Source organism: Cherax quadricarinatus, chromosome 4 (assembly GCF_038502225.1).
Source record: "Cherax quadricarinatus isolate ZL_2023a chromosome 4, ASM3850222v1, whole genome shotgun sequence".
Classification (NCBI taxonomy): Eukaryota; Metazoa; Arthropoda; class Malacostraca; order Decapoda; family Parastacidae; genus Cherax; species Cherax quadricarinatus.
The window spans coordinates 28,212,675-28,234,894 of record NC_091295.1 but is presented as its reverse complement, the minus strand read 5'-3'; the positions used below and the strand labels follow the sequence as shown (position 1 = coordinate 28,234,894).

Below are 22,220 nucleotides of genomic sequence, written 5' to 3'. Positions count from 1 at the left end.
CAGCTAGTAGCAGCCTCCCTTCATGTTGTAATAGACAGTGTCTCCCATTGGACCACTTCTCGTGGCTTTAAATTTTCCAGTACGAAAACCCGGTTCATTACCCTCACTAGACGCCCGCTTATACCGGATACTCCCTTGTACTTACACAGTTCACGTATTCCGGCATGTGATACGGTCAGGTTTTTGGGCCTGCTCTTTGATCACCGGCTGATGTGGAGACTTCACATTTCTTCTTTAAAGACAACTTGCCATGGTCAGCTAAATCTCCTTAAAGGTTTTCGCACATTGTTAATGGAGAGTAGATTGTTGCACTCTCCTCCATTTGCATGCCACCCTAATCTTGTCCAAGCTAGATTATGGTGACTAAATCTATTCTGTGGCCTCTCCTGCAACTCTAAGTTAGATCCTATACATCATAAGGTCTCTGTCTGTGCCTTGGTGTCTTTTGTTCATCCCCTGCTGAGAGCTTCCATGCAGAAACAAATTTTCCATCCTTGTCTGATCGCCGTGATGCTCATTGCCTTCGCTGTTATGTTCAGTCTCATGAATTCTACAATCCTTCCCTATGTAGGATAGTCACTGATATTAGTAAACGTTCTTTATTTGTCGCCCCTGTTTACTGTCCCTTTTCTCTCCGCCTACATTCGTTCTTGTCTTCTCTTCAGTTACCACCTCTCTCTGTTCACGTAGCTTCTCACTTTTCCCTGCCCCCTTGGGAAGTTCCGGCTGTTCGTGTCTCTTCTTTCCCACTGGCATGTGCAAAAGCCCAATTACCTATGGTGGCTTCCTTCTCTTTTTCTTGTCCACTTCCTCTCTCATTCTCATGCCATTGCAGTGTACACCAATGGTTCTAAGTCTTCTGATGGCATTGGACTCACAGCAGTGTTTCCAGACAGTGTCATGCGAGGGTATTTATTACCCTCGTCTAGCATTTTTATGGCAGAATTGTATGCCATTCTTGTAGCACTTATCCGTATTGCATCTATGCCCGTGTCACCATTTGTGGTCATTTCAGACTCCTTTAGTGCTTTACAGGTTATACGGAAATTAGGTACACTTCACCCCCTAGTTCTTCGTATCCAACTTTGATTATGCCGTATCTCTAGCAAACAGAGATAGTTTTTTGTTGGGTCCCTGGTCATGTTGACATACAGGGCAATGAACAGGCAGACACTGCTGCACTGTCAGCCATACATGACCTCCCGGTGTCATAAAGAGGTGTTCCATTCACGGACTATTTTGCTGTAGTTGCTACCCATCTTCGCACCCGTTGGCAACATCGTTGGTCTGATCTGCTCCATAAACTTCATTCTGTTAAACTGAGTATAGGTTTCTGGCCGTCTTCTTGTCATCAGTGTCAAGGTTGGGAGACTACTCTCTCCTGTTTTAACATCGGCCACACTCGTCTTACTCACGGGTATCTCATGGAGAGGCGTCCTGTTCCTCTGTGAGAATTGTCAAGTTCCAGTATATGTTAGCTACATTCTGTTGGACTGCCCACTCTATCAATGAGCACACAGAATTTACCTCCGCCATTGTCTCCGCTCTGCTGCCCTTTCTTTACCTTCACTTCTTGCTGATGGACCCTCCTTTAATCCAGACACTCTCATTGACTGATTTACTACATGAACTCTGATTATGATGTCTCTAGCACTCTCCTCAGTCCTTTCCATGTTAATCTCTAGCTACCCTCTACCCCTGCACTATCCACTGCCCCACTGCACTTCATAACCTAATAATCATCCCTCTCCCTCTTACTACCCATTACCCATGCATCCTTCCCTGCCCTGCTGTGCTGTATAACCCTTGTGGTTTAGCACTTCTTTTCGATCATAATTGCACAAAGTTCATTGAAATTGTATCCTCATAAACCATCCCTCACTGTTTTTAATAGTACTTGGGGGAGGTAAAAAAAAAAAAGTATACCTGTCTTTGATACCCTGAGATAGAATGGATTTCTTAGCACCGATAGTTGTTCACAATTAGTTCATTAAGCGTTTTCTTTTTTTTTTCTCCTTTTCATTTCTTTTTCTTCTTTTCTTTTCTTCTTTTCTTCTTCTTTTCTTCTTTTCTTATTTTCTTCTGAAATGATTTATGAATAAAATTCCACCATCCCTCTTTAACCATCGCCACCCCTTCCCCACACCAGATATCTGCTAATCACCCTCCTAAACCAACCCCTCTTGCCTTACTGTTTCCACATGACTAAACCATCATGACAACACTTTTTTGATCTTTATATATTATACAGTACCACAGTCTTCCGATTTTATCACATCTTATTCTTTATATAATACTTGCGTTATACATTGATTTTAGACAGATTTCTAATCTCCCAGTTGCAGCAGCATGTGCAATCTGTACCTTGTACTTGCAAAAGGCATCGGTATAAGCAGCTTTAGTGTACATGTATTTGGTGTTTGCACCCAAAGAAATGCACACTAGAGAAAATAATCAAAATACAGCAAAAATTATCCATAAAATTAAATATATACATAAAGAATGATGAAATAACTTGAAATACACCCCATTTGGAAAAGAGAGGATAGCCACAAACAAAATTATGAATAAATAATGAACCAAGTTAAGAATATTTTTCATATATAATGATGAGAGCTTTCCTTTTTCATAGTGTGTTAGTTGTAACCACTGTCATTTCAGCTAGTATATTTCAAGAATTAAGGGGACACCACTAGCACAGCTCTATGCCTTTAGCTACAAAAAAAGATAATACTGAGAATAAAGTAATGTACTGAAGTTAAAAGTATTTCAGTACAGTACATAAAATAGTGAATGAGGCATGAATAATAATTTTCAGTAAATATCCTTTATATATGAAGGAATATTATGGAATTCAGTTTTTGTCCAACTAGAGATTTCTTCTGTCATTGGTGATGGCCAGTCATATACACTATGAGTATTCTTTTTGTAAATATCTCTTCTCTTTATTTTAAAATTCCTTACGTTCTTTAACCCTGTCATGTGGTGTTGGCTTACTAAAATGTCATGCAGAAGGTAAATGCTGTAATAAATTCCTAAACCCCAGAAGTAAACTGACTAGCAAAGTACATTTTTAGCCTTTAGATATTTAGATGTGGCAGTGTTTGTATATTGTTGCTTTCATTGCATTTCAGGCAGGTTAGTAAGTACTGTAAATTATCTGATTTGAGCTTAAATCTGCAATAAAATAAAAATTTAACTTTGATACAGTATACCTTCGAGCACTGTACAATTGGTTGTAGTTCACTTTATCGTATCCATTACCATAGCAAGGAATTTATTTAGCCATAGTCCAGCAAATACAAAAATTTCACCATTGCACTACAAATCATTGCTGGCCAATTGTAGATTCTGTGAAATAAGAACATTGCTTATTTTTCACTTAGTGTGTACCGTACTTGTTAGAAATATTGTGTAAATGTAATATATGAATTAATACCATATAGGATAGAGAATGAAATATAAAAATTATTTTACTAAAACTTTTATTAAGAGTGTTAATGCCAAAAGAATTCTGTAAATGTGTTTACCTAGTTTTTTCTTTAGCTACTCTACAAACTGTTATGATTATTATTTATGGGTATCTGAAATCCTCACTTTTAGTAATTTTATGCTTGAATTTTGTGGGTTGTGTGAAATATTTATAAGGAAACCAAAATTTAACATGTAAGTGTTATTTGATGTGAGTAATGGTTACCATATTTAGATCCACAAGCACCATGGAGCTGGTAGGCTGAGAAGGAGCATGATACTATGGATAATTTTCCTTTTTTTTTTTTTTTTTTTTTTTTTTTTTTTTTTTTTTTACTGAGCTTTAATTCTTGTGCTATCATCCAGATATTGAAACAGAAAAAGCACACCAAAGACTTTTCCAGAGAATTACCTCCTTTGATAAATCCACCATGCGGCAGGTATCTACGGAGGAAAAGGTTGTCCTCCCTTCACCTGAAGGTGATGTTCATACCTTAGTTTGCTGTGGCGAGCACTTAACTAGTGTGATTACAATATATAGTGTGAATAATATATTTATGTATGATGAGCATCATGCACATAGTTCAGCTGACTTAATAATGCCTTTATGCACTTAATTTTAATTAATGTTGGATACTAGCCTCTTAACTTTTTTTGAGACATGATACGTTGAATGGTACATGCATAGTACTGTCTGGTCCTACTCCGAGAGAGATGACTACTAAGACTGTGGAATGTTGAATGACCACTTGGTATTTTACACCCCTCTACCCCTTCCCTTTACCCTTCACTTGATGTTATGTGCAGTTTCTTTTATTACACAGTTGTGCTTTGATTCTAATCGTGCAAATGTTAATGGACCCCCCCCCCCTTTTTTTTTTTAATATGTACTGCCCTAAGCAATAGGTTACTTCACTGTCACTTTGAACACAGGACTGAAATATCAGTAAGTAATGAAACTGCAAAAATAATTATTAAAAATATGAATATAATTTTATATTTGGTAATAAAAAAAGAGAGAAAAGGAATGTTATTGAATGAGGTAAACTACTTGGCAGATATTGAAACTGAGCGAACCCATCAGGGTATATTTCAGCGCTTGGTTTCCTTCGACAAAAGCGAGATGAAGCATGCAGATACACAGGAGAGAATTGTTTTGCCCTCTAAAGCAGGTGGAGGAGCATGATAGTTTAAATATTATGGTGTGCAATATTTTTCATGCCATTTTCTTTAGTTTGTAGAATTAACGTTTGTGGTGTATTATTCATATTTAGGATTTGGTACTGTTTATCTAAACTGTAAAAATTAATGCAATTTCTATTTCTAACTAACTACTCTCATCCTAAACCTTACAATTATAGACTAGTGAATCACTCTTGTATTTGACATTCTTACTCAGCTGGTGATTGCCGAGTTGGACAAATGCATAATTCTTAATTTGTTCCATTTCCATTCTCCTGCATGCAAATTTTGAACATAATTTTTGTACCTAATGTGCATATGCACTGCTCTCTTACACAAAATTCAATGAATAATTACACGTTTTACACAAAAATTAAAAGCTTTGGAAAGACACATTTCTAAAATGAGACAAAGATTAGAGATGTAATATCCACATACAAATTTATAAAAAGATATGAAAAAAATTTCCCTTTAGAGCCACATTGCTGTTCAGATTTGGGAATGCACAGATAATTGAATGTTTAAATTTTTTTTTTTTTTTGAGGCCGTGTGTATGCACTTGTACTGTTGATCATTACAGTGTGTATTTTTATTCTAACAGAAAACATGGAAATATGTGTAATGCTTAATAATTGCATGTACTAAAGTTGAAGTAATACCATTATCAGTCAGATTTTTGAAGTTCATGAATCATTGTTTTTTTGGGGAAAATTAGTAATCCCATGGAGAAATAGTACATTCCCATGTTGTTTCAGATATCGATGCGGAAAAGGGTCAACAGGCTCTCCGTGAGGGTATTGAGGGCTTTAACCCTTCTGCACTGAAAAAAACACAGACACAAGAGAAGTGCGTTCTCCCAACTAAGGAAGGTAAGTAATGAAAGTTCAGTTTAACCCTTTGACTGTTTCGGTCGTATATACAGTGGACCCTCGCATAGCGCTATTAATCCGTTCCTGAGAGCTCAGTGTTATGCGAAATTATCGTTATGCGAATGGATTTTCCCCATAAGAAATAATGGAAATCAAATTAATCCATTCCTGACACCCAAAAGCATGAAATTTTTTTTTTTTTACCACATGAAATACACCTACCATCCGACTTACGACCGAGTTCGGTTCCGAGAAACCGGTCGTAAGTCGAAATGGTTGTAAGTCGAACTTTACTACTGAATATCAACAAAACATTTTTGTAATGACTTTATTTTATTGTTTTATTTTGGTATTTCATGTTTTACTTTACTTTTTATGCTGTTAGTACTGTATTTTATACTGTAAGGTTTAGGATAAACACTGTGTACAACAAAAATAGTTGTTTATTTCCCAGAAAGTTGACATAAAAAACACGGTCGTAAGTCGAGTGGTCGCAAGTCGAGCAGGTTGTAAGTCGGATGGTAGGTGTATTAATTTTAATACACACAAACTGAAGAAGACATGCACAGTTACATGACACTTACCTTTATTGAAGATCTGGTGATGATTGATGGGATGGGAGGAGGAGAGTCTCTTAGTGTTTAGAAAGGAAATCCCCTTCCATTAAGACTTGAGATGTCAAGTCCTTTTCTGGGGTTACTTCCCTTCTTCTTTTAATGCCACTAGGACCAGCTTCAGAGTCACTGGACTTCTGTCGCACAACATATCTGTCCATAGAGGTCTGTACCTCTCGTTCCTTTATAACTTTCCTAAAGTGGTTCACAACATTGTCTGTGTAATAGTCACCAGCACGGCTTGCAGCAGCTGTCTGAGGGTGATTTTCATCCATGAAGGTTTGCACTTTAAGCCACATTGCACAGATTTCCTTAATCTTTGAAGTAGGCAACTTCTTCAATTTCTCTCTCCCCTCCTCTGAAGCAGTTTCCTCAGGTGTGGCCTCATGCTGATGGAGATGATCTAGCAGCTCATCAGTGGTTAGTTCTTCATTGTCCTCCTCCACCAACTCTTCCACATCATCCCCACTAACCTCCAACCCCAAGGACTTTCCCAATGCCACAATGGATTCCTCAACTGGCATAGGATTCCCAGGGTTAGCCTCAAACCCGTCAAAATCCCTTTTGTCTACACATTCTGGCCACAGTTTCTTCCAAACAGAGTTCAAGGTCCTCTTAGTCACTCCCTCCCAAGCCTTACCTATAAGGTTTACACAATTGAGGATAATAAAGTGGTCTCTCCAAAACTCTCTTAAGAGTCAATTGAGTTTCTGAGATCACTACAAAGCACCTTTCAAACAGAGCTTTTGTGTACAGTTTTTTGAAGTTTGCAATAACCTGCTGGTCCATGGGCTGCAGGAGAGGAGTGGTATTAGGAGGCAAAAACTTGACCTTAATGAAACTCATGTCCCCACAAAGTCACTCTGCCAAGTCTGTAGGATGACTAGGGGCATTGTCTAACACCAGGAGGCACTTAAGGTCTAATTTCTTTTCAGTTAGGTAATTTTTCACATTGGGGGCAAATGCTTGGTGTAACCAGTCATAGAAGAAGTCCCCAGTGACCCATGCCTTACTGTTTGCCCTCCACAGCACACACAAATTAGCCTTGAGGATATTCTTTTGCCTGAACGCTCTGGGAGTTTCAGAGTGATACACTAATAAAGGCTTCACTTTGCAATCACCACTAGCATTGGCACACATGAGAAGAGTAAGCCTGTCTTTCATAGGCTTATGTCCTGGGAGTGCCTTTTCCTCCTGAGTAATGTAGGTCCTGCTTGGCATTTTCTTCCAAAACAGGCCTGTTTCGTCACAATTAAACACTTGTTCAGGTTTCAGTCCTTCACTGTCTATGTACTCCTTGAATTCCTGCACATATTTTTCAGCTGCTTTGTGGTCCGAACTGGCAGCCTCACCATGCCTTATCACACTGTCTGGCACTACGCTTCTTAAAACTCTCAAACCAACCTTTTCTGGCCTTAAATTCACTCACATCATCACTAGTTGCAGGCATTTTTTTAATTAAATCCTGATGCAACTTCCTAGCCTTCTCACTTATGATCGCTTGAGAGATGCTATCTCCTGCTATCTGTTTTTCGTTTATCCACACCAATAAGAGTCTCTCAACATCTTCTATCGATTGCGATCTCTGTTTTGAAAACACAGTTGAACCTTTGGCAAGAACAGCTTCCTTGATTGCCGTTTTCTTGGACACAATAGTAGCGATGGTTGATTGGAGTTTACTATACAACCTGGCCAGCTCGGAGACACGTACTCCACTTTCATACTTAGCAATGATCTCTTTCTTCATCTCTATAGTAATTCTCACCCTTATTCCTGTAGGGTTGGCACTAGAAGCTTTCTTGGGGCCCATGGTCACTTATTTTGCAGATAAAATCACCAAAAACGCTGTAATAATACAAAATGTTCCGATTGTATGCTTGGATGTTACCGCGGAGGCTGGCTTGTAAACAATGCCACCCGCGGAACATGTGAGGCTGGCTCAGGCCGCACATTAGACACGTCTTGGACGAATAGCGTTGAGCGAGTTTTTTAGCGGTATGCGAGGCAAAATCTTAGCGATAAAATGTATCGGTATGCGGATTTAACGTTATGTGATGCCAACGGTATGCAGGGGTCCACTGTACATGTATACTTCTTACGCACCACTGTCTCCAACGTATTTATACACGTAAATTCTAGCGGCTTCAAATCAAACGGGAGAAAGCTGGTAGGCCCACATGTGAGAGAATGGGTCTGTGTGGTCAGTGTGCACCACATAAAAAAAAATCCTGCAGCACGCAGTGCGTAATGAGAAAAAAACTTTGACCGTTTTTTTTATTAAAACGCTGACTTTGAGGTGTATTTTCGTATAGTATTTATCGTTGTATTCTCATTTTCATGGTCTCAGGTGATAAAATGGGAAACATATTACAGAAATAGAGATGATTTTGATTACTTTCACGATGGAAACAACCTTGAAATTGAACTCAAAGTAGCGGAAATGTTCGATTTTTACCAATGTTCAGGAGTAAGCAAATTACACCACACGTCCAGTACCCTTCAACTGGGGAGTCTAATATTCTTTCACTAGTGCACTGATATTATTTATACCATTTTTACAATAATGCAGTAATCTGCATAACAGTAAATTTTGTATTTTTTTGCATGAATAAAAAATCAAAATAGCAATAGTAATATAAGAGGGGCCTAGAGACGTGACTAATGAACAGAGGATATGTTATTTTAGTGCCAAGAATGTCTACATAGTTTATTCTGGACCCTATTTTGAAATTGGCATTTTTTTTAATTTGCGTGAAATTGGCCAAATTGCCATTTTCTGACCACTTTATTGGGTAGTTCAAATCGGTAAATGGGTGGTTTCTTGTACTCAACAGATAGAAAAAATGGAGTTCTAAAGAAATAGCTATGAGTTTGGTCCTCTGGAACAACGGAATTGGCCAAAAACAGGGCTCAAATTTGGTGAAATTGCCAAGGCGTATATGTCGCGAAGACCGCTAAATTCGCGGGAGCGTAATTCCATGAGTTTTTGACCAAATTTCGTACTTTTGGTGTCATTACCATCGGGAAAAGATCCTCTTATCATTTCATAAGAAATTTTTTTTTTTTCCAAAAATTTATCGACATAGAATGAAAGTTTCAGAGGCTTGCGACAGTCAAAGGGTTAAGAGGGAGAGAGCTAAATATCTTTTTTTTTAATTATCCAATTTCAAATAAATTTTTACTATGATTTAGCCCTTTCAGGGTTGGTGCCGTACTAGTATGGCTTGCAGGCCAGGGTTGGTGCCGTACTAGTACACATAAATTCTAGCACCTTCAGATCTAGCGAGAGAAAGCTGGTAGGCCTACATATGAAAGAATGGGTCTGTGGTCAGTGTGCTAGGTATAAAAAAAATCCTGCAACACACAGTGCATAATGAGAAAAAAAAAACTCCGACCGTGTTTTTGGTTCAAAACAGCGACTTTGCAGTGTATTTTCCTATGCTATTTATGGTTGTATTCTAGTTTTCGTGGTCTCATTTTATAGAATGGAAGACATATTATGGAAATTGAGATGATTTTGATTGGTTTGACAATGAAAAGTACCTTGAAATTGAGCTCAAAATAGCAGAAATGTTTGATTTTTGTCAAAGTTCAAAGGTAAACAAATCATGCCACGCATCCAATACACATCAACTGGCGAGTGTAATATTTTTTCACATGTGCCCTGATACCATTTCTATGCCATTTCTACACGAATGCAGTAGTCTGCATAACATAAATCTTCTATTTTTTGTGAGAATAAAAATTCAAAGTGGAAAGCAAAAGAAATGTAACAGAGGCCTGGGGACATGAGTAATGAACAGAGGAAATGTTATTTTAGTGCCAGAAATGTCTGTCTTGTTTATTCTGGACCCTATTTGGAAATTGGCATCTTTTGAAATTTGTGTGAAATTTGCAAAATTGTCAATTTCTAACCACGTTATTTGATAGTGAAAATCGGTAAATGGGTGGTTTCTTGTACTCATTCGATAGAAAAAAATGGAGTTCTAGTGAATTAGGTATAATTTTTATCGACTGGTACATTGGAATTGGCCGAAAAAAGGGCTCAAAGTGGGCGAAATCGCCAATGCGTAAACATCGTTGTGACCGCTAACTTCGTGAGAGCATAACTCCGTAAGTTTTCCATCAGATTTCATACTTTTGGTGTCCTTATGATCAGGAAAACATTCTCTGTCATTTCGTAAGAAAAAATAATTTTTTTTTTTCGACCCTGAGAACAAGTTTAGGAGAGGCCCTGCCGACCCTGAAAAGGTTAAACAGCTTTTGAACCCTGCACATTGTTGTTATTATAAAGATTACCTTGAAAAATAGAGAAAAAAAATTATGGGCTGTTTTATGAGGTATTTTTTGATACTTCTCATGCAAAACTGGGTTGATAGGCAATGTTCTAGTTGACCTCACATGAAAGATAAAGGCCACGATATAGTTGCATGAAAACGGGGTATTATAATTGTATCAATATCTTGTCTTTTAAAAAATGTTGATTTTTTTATTTTTTAATGATATTTGGGTGGAAAAATCAAAACAAAATGGTAAGGAATATCGCACATCCCCATTACCATTGTGAAAAACCATCATTCCTCAGTAATGTGTGCACAAATTATGACAGTCCATCAACTAGATTTTGCAAAATGCGTATCGAAAGGTCAATGACTTATTCCTAAGAAAGAGAAATTCCATTTTCTGTAAAAAAACTACAGATACCGTGTGCCAGACTTTGGAGCAGCATCCACCTCCACTCTTGACGGTAGCCCACAGGCAACTGAGCAGCTCTCACTCTGAGCACTAACATGGCATCAACAGCCAAGATACCATGTGTATTTTGAAATAGTCATAAAATTTTTAATTTTTGGTGTAAAAAAAAAAAAAAAAGGCATAATGTCCTCTTGATGACAGCACGATAAAAAAAATTACATTTTATGGAAAAAGATACTTAGAAATATGATAGAAACAAGCTGATTGCATCAACATGTTGCCAGAATTATGCACTATTTTTTGCTAAGAAAACTTTTTTTTTTTTTTTCCAAATTTTTTATTTTTTCCTTTATTAAGGCCTTCCCCCAGCCTTGGAGGAAAAAATGTAAATGTTGCTGGCCATGAGCTAAATTTCAAAATTGGTGTGCCATCTGAAACCTTTTGGCTCAAATTAAAATAAAAGATTATTCTTATAGTTAACTCTTTATACTAATGTTATTGCTGCACAGTATTTGTTTCATTGGTGGTTCTGTTATCTTTTAACAGCTCCACTCTTGTAGATTTCCATATACATTAGAATCCCTGTATCCACTGATTTGGTATCCCTGGTTTCAGTTATCCATGGTTTACTGTGGCCCAAAAATTACCCTCAATTTTGCTTAATAATGGCTCCAAGGCCCAAGAAGTAGTGATGCTGGCAATTCTTCAAAGCCTAAGAGAAGCTGTGAAATGCTTCCCATCAGTTAAAAAAATGCTAACTCTAGACTTGTTTTGTATAATTTATCAATTATACTTTATCATAGTATGTATGTAAATGAAAAAGACTTATAAATATGGTTCCCTACTATCCATAGTTTTAGGTATCCATGGTAGGTCTTGGAACGTATCTCCCATGGATACTGGTGCCCTACTGTATAGCTCAAGATGCATGCTGACATTATGCAATAACATGGCTCCATCACGATCTGGGGCATTTTTCAGTCTGAGTGTTATTACTCTGTACTGCACTATGTTTTCACGACTTGCAAAGTCATAATAACAATTGCAAACAAGTCACAGAAAGGGTGGGGCTTAAGCCCATGGCAAGCAAGTCTAATCTGTACTATATTAATGGTTTCACAGGTGAACTCACTATTAGCTGTCACATTCTTTATTTTTGTGGAGTTCATTGCTTCAGTAATATTATGCTGGCTCAATTGTATTAGCATGTAAGGAGGCATAACATTATATATATGTTAGTGTATCATATATGAAACAGGATGAGTAAAACTTCTTAACCCTTTCACTGTTGAGACCCCTGATCCTGAACTGTGTCGAAGAATTAAAAAAAAAGAAATTCATATGAAATGATAGAGAATCTTTTCACAATGGTAATGACACCAAAAGTACGAAATTTGATGGAAAACTTATGGAATTAAACTCATGAAGTTAGCGGTCTTGGAGATATATAGGCATCGGCGATTTCGCCCCACTTTGAGCCCTATTTTCGGCCAATTCCATTGTTCCAGTCGACCAAACTCATAGCTATTTCTTTAGAACTCCATTTGTTCTATCGACTGAGTACAAGAATCTGCTCATTTACCGATTTCAACTACCCAATAAAGTGGTCAGAAATTGGCAATTTGGCCAATTTCATGCTAATTTCAAAATAGGGTCCAGAATAAATAGTGCAGGCATTCCTGGCACTAAAATAGCATTTTTTTCTGTTCATTAGTCATGTCTCCAGGCCCCTCTTATATTACTCTTGCTTTCTATTTTGAATTTTTATTCACACTAAAAAATAAAGATTTACTGTTAAGCAGACTACTGCATTATTATATAATTATATAAATAATGTCAACCCATTTGTGACTGCGTATTAGACTGGCTAATTGGACACGTATTGGACGGTGACATCATTTGTTTACTCATGAACATCGGCAAAAATCAAACATTTCCGCTACTTTGAGCTCAAGTTTCAAGGTACAGTGGACCCCCGGTTTACGATCAGCTCCCAATGGGACCAATTATGTAAGTGCGTTTGTATGTGTATGTTTGGGGGTCTGAAATGTACTAATCTAATTCACAATATTCCTTATGGGAACAAATTCGGTCAGCACTGGCACCTGAACATGCTTCTGGAATGAAATAATATCGTAAACCGGGGGTCCACTGTACATACACTTTTCTTTGTGAAACCAATCAAAATCATATCTATTTCTGTAATATGTCTTCCATTCTATCAAATGAGACCAAGAAAACTAGAATACAACCATAAATACTATATGAAAATACACCTCAAAGTCAGCATTTTAATCCAAAAACATGGTCAGTTTTTTTTTCTCATGCACTGTGTGCTGCAAGATTTTTTTATACTACACCCACTGATCATGCAGACCCATTCTCACGTGTAGGTCTACCAGCTTTCTCCTGCTAGATTTGAAACCGCTAGAATTTTGGGGTATTACTACGTCACCAACACTGGCTCATAAGATGTATCTGTATGGCACTAACAGTGAAAGGGTTAAATCATAAGTCATAAGACGACTGGTTCTTTAGTAGCAGCACCACATATTTGAGGTACTTTATGTGAGTTTTGGATTAAGGTGCACTGCTGAGAATAAAATACCATTTTGTTGTAGACTTCACATAGTACAAAATTTTATTAGGGGTTAACGTGACTCACGAAATCGTAATGACATGATTGCAAAGAAACCATACCACGGACTTGAGCTAGAGTTCATCACGGCCACGCTAGCTGGAGATTCGTCTGTAAAAACTTGCATTTGTGGTCACAGTGGTGCCTATGCTAACCTTCCTATGGTGTAGAAATGTACCTACTTGGATGAATCTTATTGTGGCTAGCTGACCCAGTGGCTAACGCGACAGTCTGGAATTTTGAGACTCTGATCACAGGTTCAATCCCGTCCGTGGTATGGTTTATTAGGGGTTGTTAGTGTTTTGTTAGGGAACTACATTAAGTTTATCAGTGATTGGGTAACTATTCTATAATTAATTAGTTTTGTTTCTTCAAAGTACACAGCATTAATTTTAAATCCTAACTAATAATGCCATTCTTTATATAACGAGAATCTTCACTGTGTGACTAATAGTAACTAAGAGAACATTTAAATAGTGATTGCTCTTTTAGCATTTTCGTAGTAGATATCATGATAGTCATGAAAATTCCATTACCCAGCCCAAAAAACTAAAATCCTTGGAAAAAAAATGCTTACCAAAATCAGGCAGCTGTGTTTCTGGGCAAGTGTGATTGTTTTTCTTCACTTGCAGAAAAAAATAAATGAGACAAAGTATTGGCATATTTCAGTATATATGTTGAGTATCAAATATTTATCAGTTACAAGAATTTACCTTAAAAATACTAGTAGCTATTTGTACCATTGAGTGTAAAGTTGCCCTTTTTACAGTGTGCCATAGAAACATCCAAAATTGAAGGTTTTTATATTAACCCCTTGACTGTCGCAGCCCCCAATCCTGAGGTGTCTCCTGGTGTCGCAAAATTTAAAAAAAAAAATTCTTATGAAATGATAGAGAATCTTTTCCCGATTGTAATGACACCAAAAAAAAAACAAAATTTGATGGAGAACTGACGGAATTACGCTCTCGCGAAGTTAGCGACCTTGGCGATATTTACAAATCGGCGATTTCGCCCACTTTGAGCCCTATTTTTGGCTAATTCCATTGTTCCAGTCAACCAAACTCATAGCTATTTCTTTAGAACTCTGTTTTTTCTATCGATTGAGTACAAGAAACTGCCCATTTACCAATTTCAACTACCCAATAACGTGGTCAGAAATTTGCAATTTGGCCAATTTCACGAAAATTAAAAAATATGACAATTTCAAAATAAGGTCCAGAATGAACAATGCAGACATTCCTGGCTCTAAAATAACATTTTTTTGTTCATCAGTCATGTCTCCAGGCCCCTCTGATATTACTCTTGCTTTCTATTTCGAATTTTTATTCAAACAAAAAATAGAAGATTTACTATTATGCAGACTACTCCAATACTGTAATAATTGTATAAATAACATGAACCAATTCATGACTGCATATTAGAATGGACAATGTCATTTGTTTTCTTTTGAACATCGGCAAAAATCAAACATTTCCCCTACTTTGAGCTCCATTTCCAGATTCTTTTTATAGTAAAATCAATCAAAATCATCTCTTTTTCTATAATATTTTTTCCATTCTATCAAACGAGACCAAGAAAACGAGAATACAACCATAAGTACTATACGAAAATAGACCACAAAGTCGGCATTTTAATTAAAAAAAACGGTCGTTTTTTTTTCTCATTATGCACTGCCTGCTCCAGGATTTTTTTTATGTGGTGCACACTGACCACACAGACCCATTCACTCACATGTGGGCCTACCAGCTTTCTCCTTCTTGATTTGAAGCCGCTAGAATTTGAGTATATATACGTCAAACACTGTACCTCGTAAGACGTATGTATACGGCCGCAACAGTCAAAGGGTTAATAGTGATTTAAAGAGTTACTGCCAGTGCCTTATTGCTTATGTTTTGTGATCTTTAGTCTGGTTCTCTCTGCCACTTGTCTGTTAGTAATAGCACTCATCTGTAACATATGGTCATCATTGGAGTGTTCATTTGTGTTTTGCTGAATTTTGTTTTCACACTTTTTAAGATCTTTTCCTCCCATTCTTCATCCTTCATTCTTCATGACCTACCCTCAAGCTGTATGTCAGCTACCATCAGTGCAAGCAGCATGGAATTTTTTCTGTATTATATTCCATCTTTTTTTTTAAAGGTCTTTTACAGTTATATTTCCTTCTGTTGCGAGATGCTATAGTTAACTTTGCAGATTTTTAACTCTCGGTTCTTCTCATTACTATTTATACTGAAGTGTAAATCTCTTTGCCCATAGTACTTTTCTTTTGTTTAATACTAACTCCTGTTGTATACTTGTGTTAGCATCAACAAGTCTCTTGGCCTTAGGTGTTTCGAATATCACCTTGTTTGTTTTTCTCCTTTCGTAAATTTATCATCAAATAGTTTTATTTTTCTAGTTTGTAATGTTAAGTTTGAGGTGGGTTGTGCTGGCCTATGTGGCGGGATGTGATGTCTGTCCTGCACATTTACCCTCATGAGTAGTTTGGGACAGACTGGCTGAGGGTAACTTGAGGTAGCTGTAAATGAACGCACTTCCTACAGTCCTTAGGTGAACACTTGTGCATTTTCTAACATTAATTTGGTTCTTACAGGCTTAGTTATTTTTTTCGTTATTTTGATTTCTCTAAAATTATACAATACCTTATGACAATACCTTCCTGAATATCAACACTGGGTTTGAAGGCTCCAAGTTAACTTAGCTCTCAATATGATTTATATTTGCTCCCACTAAAAGTACACACAAATGACAGTGCAACTACTCATGATATTACTATCACTTTTGCATAGGTGAATGTCCGATGCTAGTGTTCTACAATCAGAGCCTCTGTACACATGTGCACGCTGCCTCACATTTGTCTACTACAGCATATCAAAAAAATATAAGATGTACTGTACAATTAATTTGTGAATGTTGACAGTAATCATATATAATGTGTGTCTTTTCAGAGATTGAGCAGGAGAAGAAAGCCTAATAAGGAGTGCGACAGCAGTGCTGTGCATAGCGCATCCAAGTGATATCCTTCTCCCCGCTCCCTTTGAACTTCCTTGGGAGTTCTGCAAGCCAAAATGTTTTGTACTTTGATAATCTAAGTATATAAGTAAAAACTACTGATTTTGTAACCTGATATCATAAACTATTCTTTGAGTCAATATTTTTTGCTTTAATGTTAAGAAAAAGGTGCTGATTGATAGCAAGGCGTTGGCAAGACAGTTTTTAGGGTAATTCAATATTTATTTGTTTTTGCACATCATTAGTTAAGTGTCAGTGATGCAAGTGGACCAAAATTTCACCTTGCTTTCGTCTTGTGTTTAGAAGGTAGAGGTCTCTCCCACACAGGTAATGGAAAACTGCCAAAAGGTACAAGAGTTCATATACAGTATTTCGAAGATAAGCAATTTTGACAATTCTATTTTTGACGATCATTTAGCATTTAATTATTGGCATTTACAGACTGATAATTCAAGCTAATATATTTTTCATTTATTTACTTTTTTTTTTATTTTTGCTTTTTTTGGGGCATCCAAATATGTGATTTTGGGAGTCAATAAAATGCTTTTGTATTTCATTGTTTGTTTCATCCATTTTTTTTAGCAAGTGTAATAATTTATTTTTCTTTATTTGCAGTTAGGCTATTTTTTATGTATATTAGTGAATATATTAATTAAAAAAATTGCTGTATTCACGTGATCAGTCTCTCTTGGATAAATGTGATGCTTTTCGCCCTCTTAAGATATGGAAAGAAATAGTATGAAATAAAATGTATGATTAAAGATAGTCTTGAAATGATCTTACATTAGAAATCCTAACCGAGCAAGTCCTTTAAATACTAAAAGATCTGAATATTCTTCAACTCTTCCCTGTTAATTATCCAGATAGCTAGAATGTCTTACCATTCTGTGAAATTAATTCCTTGATGATAAAGGGGATCCCTGTCCGTCTACCCTAGCCTCAGTCTGATAATGGTGTTATGCCTCCTGATGGGAAAAAGAACCATCTGATGATAGATGCACTACTGAAAGTTGCCTTCAGATTCAGGAATGGCAATTGAAGGTGAAAGATGACAGGGGGTAATTTCAGTTTGCTCCATAAATTCTAAAGATGCTATCCTAATGCTCAACATGCCAGATAAGGAAAATCAGTAAGGCTGTGCTGCAACACAAGGAGACTGAGAACATCACACATTTTTTAAGATTAATCAACCACTCTGAATAATGGAATAAAAGTTATTCATACAAATACAAGGAGACAACTTACCAGAGATGGAAAATAGTAACTCCACAGCACCTGTTACTACCAGCCAGCATTTCATTTTTCTTTTTAATAAGTGCCACACTTTCCCTTAACCCTTAAATGGTCCAAACGTATATATACGTTTTTTCAACATCTGAAAGTATGTAAAAAAAATGTAGATCTCTTTTTGTTTTACATGTGAAAACGTGTAAAAAAAACTTTTATCTACATTTTTTTTTTGTTATTGAAAATATGTAAAAAAAGGTAGATCTACTTTTGTAGCACTACGAATCTGAACGTCGATCTGTTTGGACCGTTTAAGGGTTAAAGTTCAAAGTGCTATGTGACCCTTACAGGTTTAGCATTTAATTTAATTTGATTATATAAGCGACTATTGGCAGAAAGGTGGGCTAGTGCAAAGATGAGTAGTGGGGTGGGGGAGGTTGAAGAGGGTTGGAATAGTTTTAAAAATGCAGTATTAGAATGTGGGGCAGAAGTTTGTGGTTATAGGAGGGTGGGTGCAGGAGGAAAGAGGAGTGATTGGTGGAATGATGAAGTAAAGGGTGTGATAACAGAGAAAAAGGTAGCTTATGAGAGGTTTTTACAAAGTAGAAGTGTTATAAGAAGAGCAGAGTATATGGAGAGTAAAAGAAAGGTGAAGAGAGTGGTGAGAGACTGCAAAAGGAGAGCAGATGAAAGAGTGGGAGAGGCACTGTCAAGAAATTTTAATGAAAATAAGAAAAAATTTTGGAGTGAGTTAAACAAGTTAAGAAAGCCTAGGGAAAGTATGGATTTGTCAGTTAAAAACAGAGTAGGGGAGTTAGTAGATGGGGAGAGGGGGTATTAGGTAGATGGCGAGAATATTTTGAGGAACTTTTAAATGTTGAGGAAGAAAGGGAGGCGGTAATTTCATGCACTGGCCAGGGAGGTATACCATCTTTTAGGAGTGAAGAAGAGCAGAATGTAAGTGTGGTGGAGGTATGTGAGGCATTACGTAGAATGAAAGGGGGTAAAGCAGCTGGAACTGATGGGATCATGACAGAAATGTTAAGAGCAGGGGGGATATAGTGTTGGAGTGGTTGATACTTTTGTTTAATAAATGTATGAAAGAGGGGAAGGTACCTAGGAATTGGCGGAGAGCATGTATATTCCCTTTATATAAAGGGAAAGGGGACAAAAGAAATTGTAAAAATTATAGAGGAATAAGTTTACCGAGTATGCCAGGAAAAGTATACGGTAGGGTTATAATTGAAAGAATTAGAGGTGAGACAGAATGTAGGATTGTGGATGAGCAGGGAGGCTTCAGAGTGGATAGGGGATGTGTAGATCAAGTGTTTACATTGAAGCATATATGTGAACAGTATTTAGATAAAGGTAGGGAAGTTTTTATTGCATTTATGGATTTAGAAAAGGCATATGATAGAGTGGATAGAGGAGCAATGTGGCAGATGTTGCAAGTATATGGAATAGGTGGTAAGTTACTAAATGCTGTAAAGAGCTTTTATGAGGATAGTGAGGCTCAGGTTAGGGTATGTAGAAGAGAGGGAGAATACTTCCCGGTAAAAGTAGGTCTTAGGCAGGGATGTGTAATGTCACCATGGTTGTTTAATATATTTATAGATGGGGTTGTAAAAGAAGTAAATGCTAGGGTGTTCGGGAGAGGGGTGGGATTAAATTATGAGGAATCAAATTCAAAATGGGAACTGACAGTTACTTTTTGCTGATGATACTGTGCTTATGGGAGATTCTAAAGAAAAATTGCAAAGGTTAGTGGATGAGTTTGAGAATGTGTGTAAAGGTAGAAAGTTGAAAGTGAACATAGAAAAGAGTAAGGTGATGAGGGTATCAAATGATTTAGATAAAGAAAAATTGGATATCAAATTGGGGAGGAGGAGTATGGAAGAAGTGAATGTTTTCAGATACTTGGGAGTTGACGTGTCAGCGGATGGGTTTATGAAGGATGAGGTTAATCATAGAATTGATGAGGGAAAAAAGGTGAGTGATGCGTTGAGGTATATGTGGAGTCAAAAAAACGTTATCTATGGAGGCAAAGAAGGGAATGTATGAAAGTATAGTAGTACCAATACTCTTATATGGATGTGAAGCTTGGGTGGTAAATGCAGCAGCGAGGAGACGGTTGGAGGCAGTGGAGATGTCCTGTCTAAGGGCAATGTGTGGTGTAAATATTATGCAGAAAATTCGGAGTGTGGAAATTAGGAGAAGGTGTGGAGTTAATAAAAGCATTAGTCAGAGGGCAGAAGAGGGGTTGTTGAGGTGGTTTGGTCATTTAGAGAGAATGGATCAAAGTAGAATGACATGGAAAGCATATAAATCTATAGGGAAGGAAGGAGGGGTAGGGGTCGTCCTCGAAAGAGTTGGAGAGAGGGGGTAAAGGAGGTTTTGTGGGCAAGGGGCTTGGACTTCCAGCAAGCGTGCATGAGCGTGTTAGATAGGAGTGAATGGAGATGAATGATACTTGGGACCTGACGATCTGTTGGAGTGTGAGCAGGGTAATATTTAGTGAAGGGATTCAGGGAAACCGGTTATTTTCATATAGTCGGACTTGAATCCTGCAAATGGGAAGTACAATGCCTGCACTTTAAAGGAGGGGTTTGGGATATTGGCAGTTTGGAGGGATATGTTGTGTATCTTTATACGTATATGCTTCTAAACTGTTGTATCCTGAGCACCTCTGCAAAAGCAGTGATAATGTGCGAGTGTGGTGAAAGTGTTGAATGATGATGAAAGTATTTTCTTTTTGGGGATTTTTTCTTTTTTGGGTCATCCTGCCTCGGTGGGAGACGGCCGACTTGTTGAAAAAAAAAAAAAATTACAATAGGGGAAGTGGAACAGAATTCTTCCTCCGTAAGCCATGCGTGTTGTAAGAGGCGACTAAAATGCCGGGAGCAAGGGGCTAGTAACCCCTTCTCCTGTATAAAATACTAAATTTAAAAAGAGAAACTTTTGTTTTTCGTTTTGGGCCACCCTGCCTTGGTGGGATACGGCCAATTTGTTGAAAGAAGAATAATTACAATAGTCCAATAATAGCCATTTACAGAATGTGCAGCAAATATCCATAGCCAACTAGAGCTCCAAAACTTGTATATCATAAATTGCTTAGAATTTGCATAAAACTTTTTAAATCACTAATTTTTTTTTCAACAAACCAACCGTATCCTACCAAGGCAGGGTGGCCCAAAGAGCAAAATGAAAGTTTCTCCTTTTAAATTTAGTAATTTATACAAGAGAAGGGGTTACTAGCCCTTTGCTCCTGGTATTTTAGTCGCCTCTTACAATACGCATGGCTTAGGGAAGAAGAATTCTGTTTCACTTCCCCATGGAGGTAAAAGGAAATAAACAAGAACAAGAACTAGTAAGAAAATAGAAGAAAACCCATAGGGGTGTGTGTGTGTGTATATATATGCTTGTACATGTATGTGTAGTGTGATCTAAGTGTAAGTAGAAGTAGCAAGACGTACCTGAAACCTTGCATGTTTATGAGACAGAAAAATTTCACCAGTAATCCTACCATCATGTAAAACAATTACAGGCTTTCGTTTTACACTCACTTGGCAGGACAGTAGTACCTCCCTGACACTAAGCCATATTCTAACATGTGAGAACACTGACTGAGAGGAATTAATTAACACACGACATATATCTTCTCGACAATACTGAAATAATTACTAGAACACTCAATGTGATGTCAGGCGTGACGTCGCGAGGTGATGTCAGTAGCACTGTGACGTCAGTAGACATTGAGGTGACATCAGGCAGACATCGTGACGTCATGAAGTCGGGCAGCATCGTGGGTGACGTCAATGTGATGTGGGCAGCAGACCACAGTATGTGGCCTGGGACATCTGGCTTGGTAACCCACGTGGCTTGTAGATCCACGTGACATCACCCACACCCCACGTGGCGTTGGGATCTACGTGGTGTCGTGATCTACGTGGCATGCTGATCCACATGGCTTGCTGATCCACGTGGCTTGCTGATCCACGTGGCTTGCTGATCCACGTGGCTTGCTGATCCACGTGGCTTGCTGATCTACGTGGCATGCTGATCCACATAGCTTCGAGTGGCCTCGGGCACTCGGATACAGCACTGGCAAAGAATTCACACGAAAAACAGCAGAAAACACAGCAGAGGGAGTGAACACACAGTGGTGGAGTGTGGTGGTAGGCTGGTGAGGTGTGAGTAGGGCGAGCGTGGGCAAGGCGAGGAACGACCACCTCCTCCTCCTCCTCCTCCTCCTCCTCCTCCTCCTCCTCCTCCTCCTCCTCCTCTCCCACCCACAAACACCGGGAGACACACTGGACGCAGAAATCACCACAAAACTCACTTCTGGCTTGCTGAAACAGCTGTGCTGAGCTGAACAACAACAGCAACATACAAGTGATGCTGAACACGTGACTTGAGAAACAGCGTGGGACGCTGTAGCGTGGGGTCACTGGGACGCCACTTACAATTCTCGAAGAAATTCGGTAAATTTCGGATAGATCCTGCTTGTACCTG

The 22,220-nt window shown here is 37.9% G+C and overlaps 1 protein-coding gene across 3 annotated transcripts in view; it reads left to right on the top strand.

Annotated features, from left to right (window-relative positions):
• Positions 1-17,032, top strand: part of cib (thymosin beta cib) — a 28,376-nt gene extending 11,344 nt beyond the window's left edge. For 2 of the 3 annotated variants that reach the window (XM_053770805.2, XM_053770807.2), the window contains 4 exons: positions 3,838-3,951; positions 4,530-4,643; positions 5,409-5,522; positions 16,418-17,032. In XM_053770805.2, coding sequence (XP_053626780.1) covers positions 3,838-3,951; positions 4,530-4,643; positions 5,409-5,522; positions 16,418-16,443 — 368 coding nt within the window. In that variant the 3' untranslated portion in view covers positions 16,444-17,032. The remainder of the gene's footprint in view (positions 1-3,837; positions 3,952-4,529; positions 4,644-5,408; positions 5,523-16,417) is intronic. The other variant, XM_053770806.2, reaches the window with a different exon arrangement.
• The last annotated feature ends 5,188 nt before the right edge of the window (positions 17,033-22,220 follow it).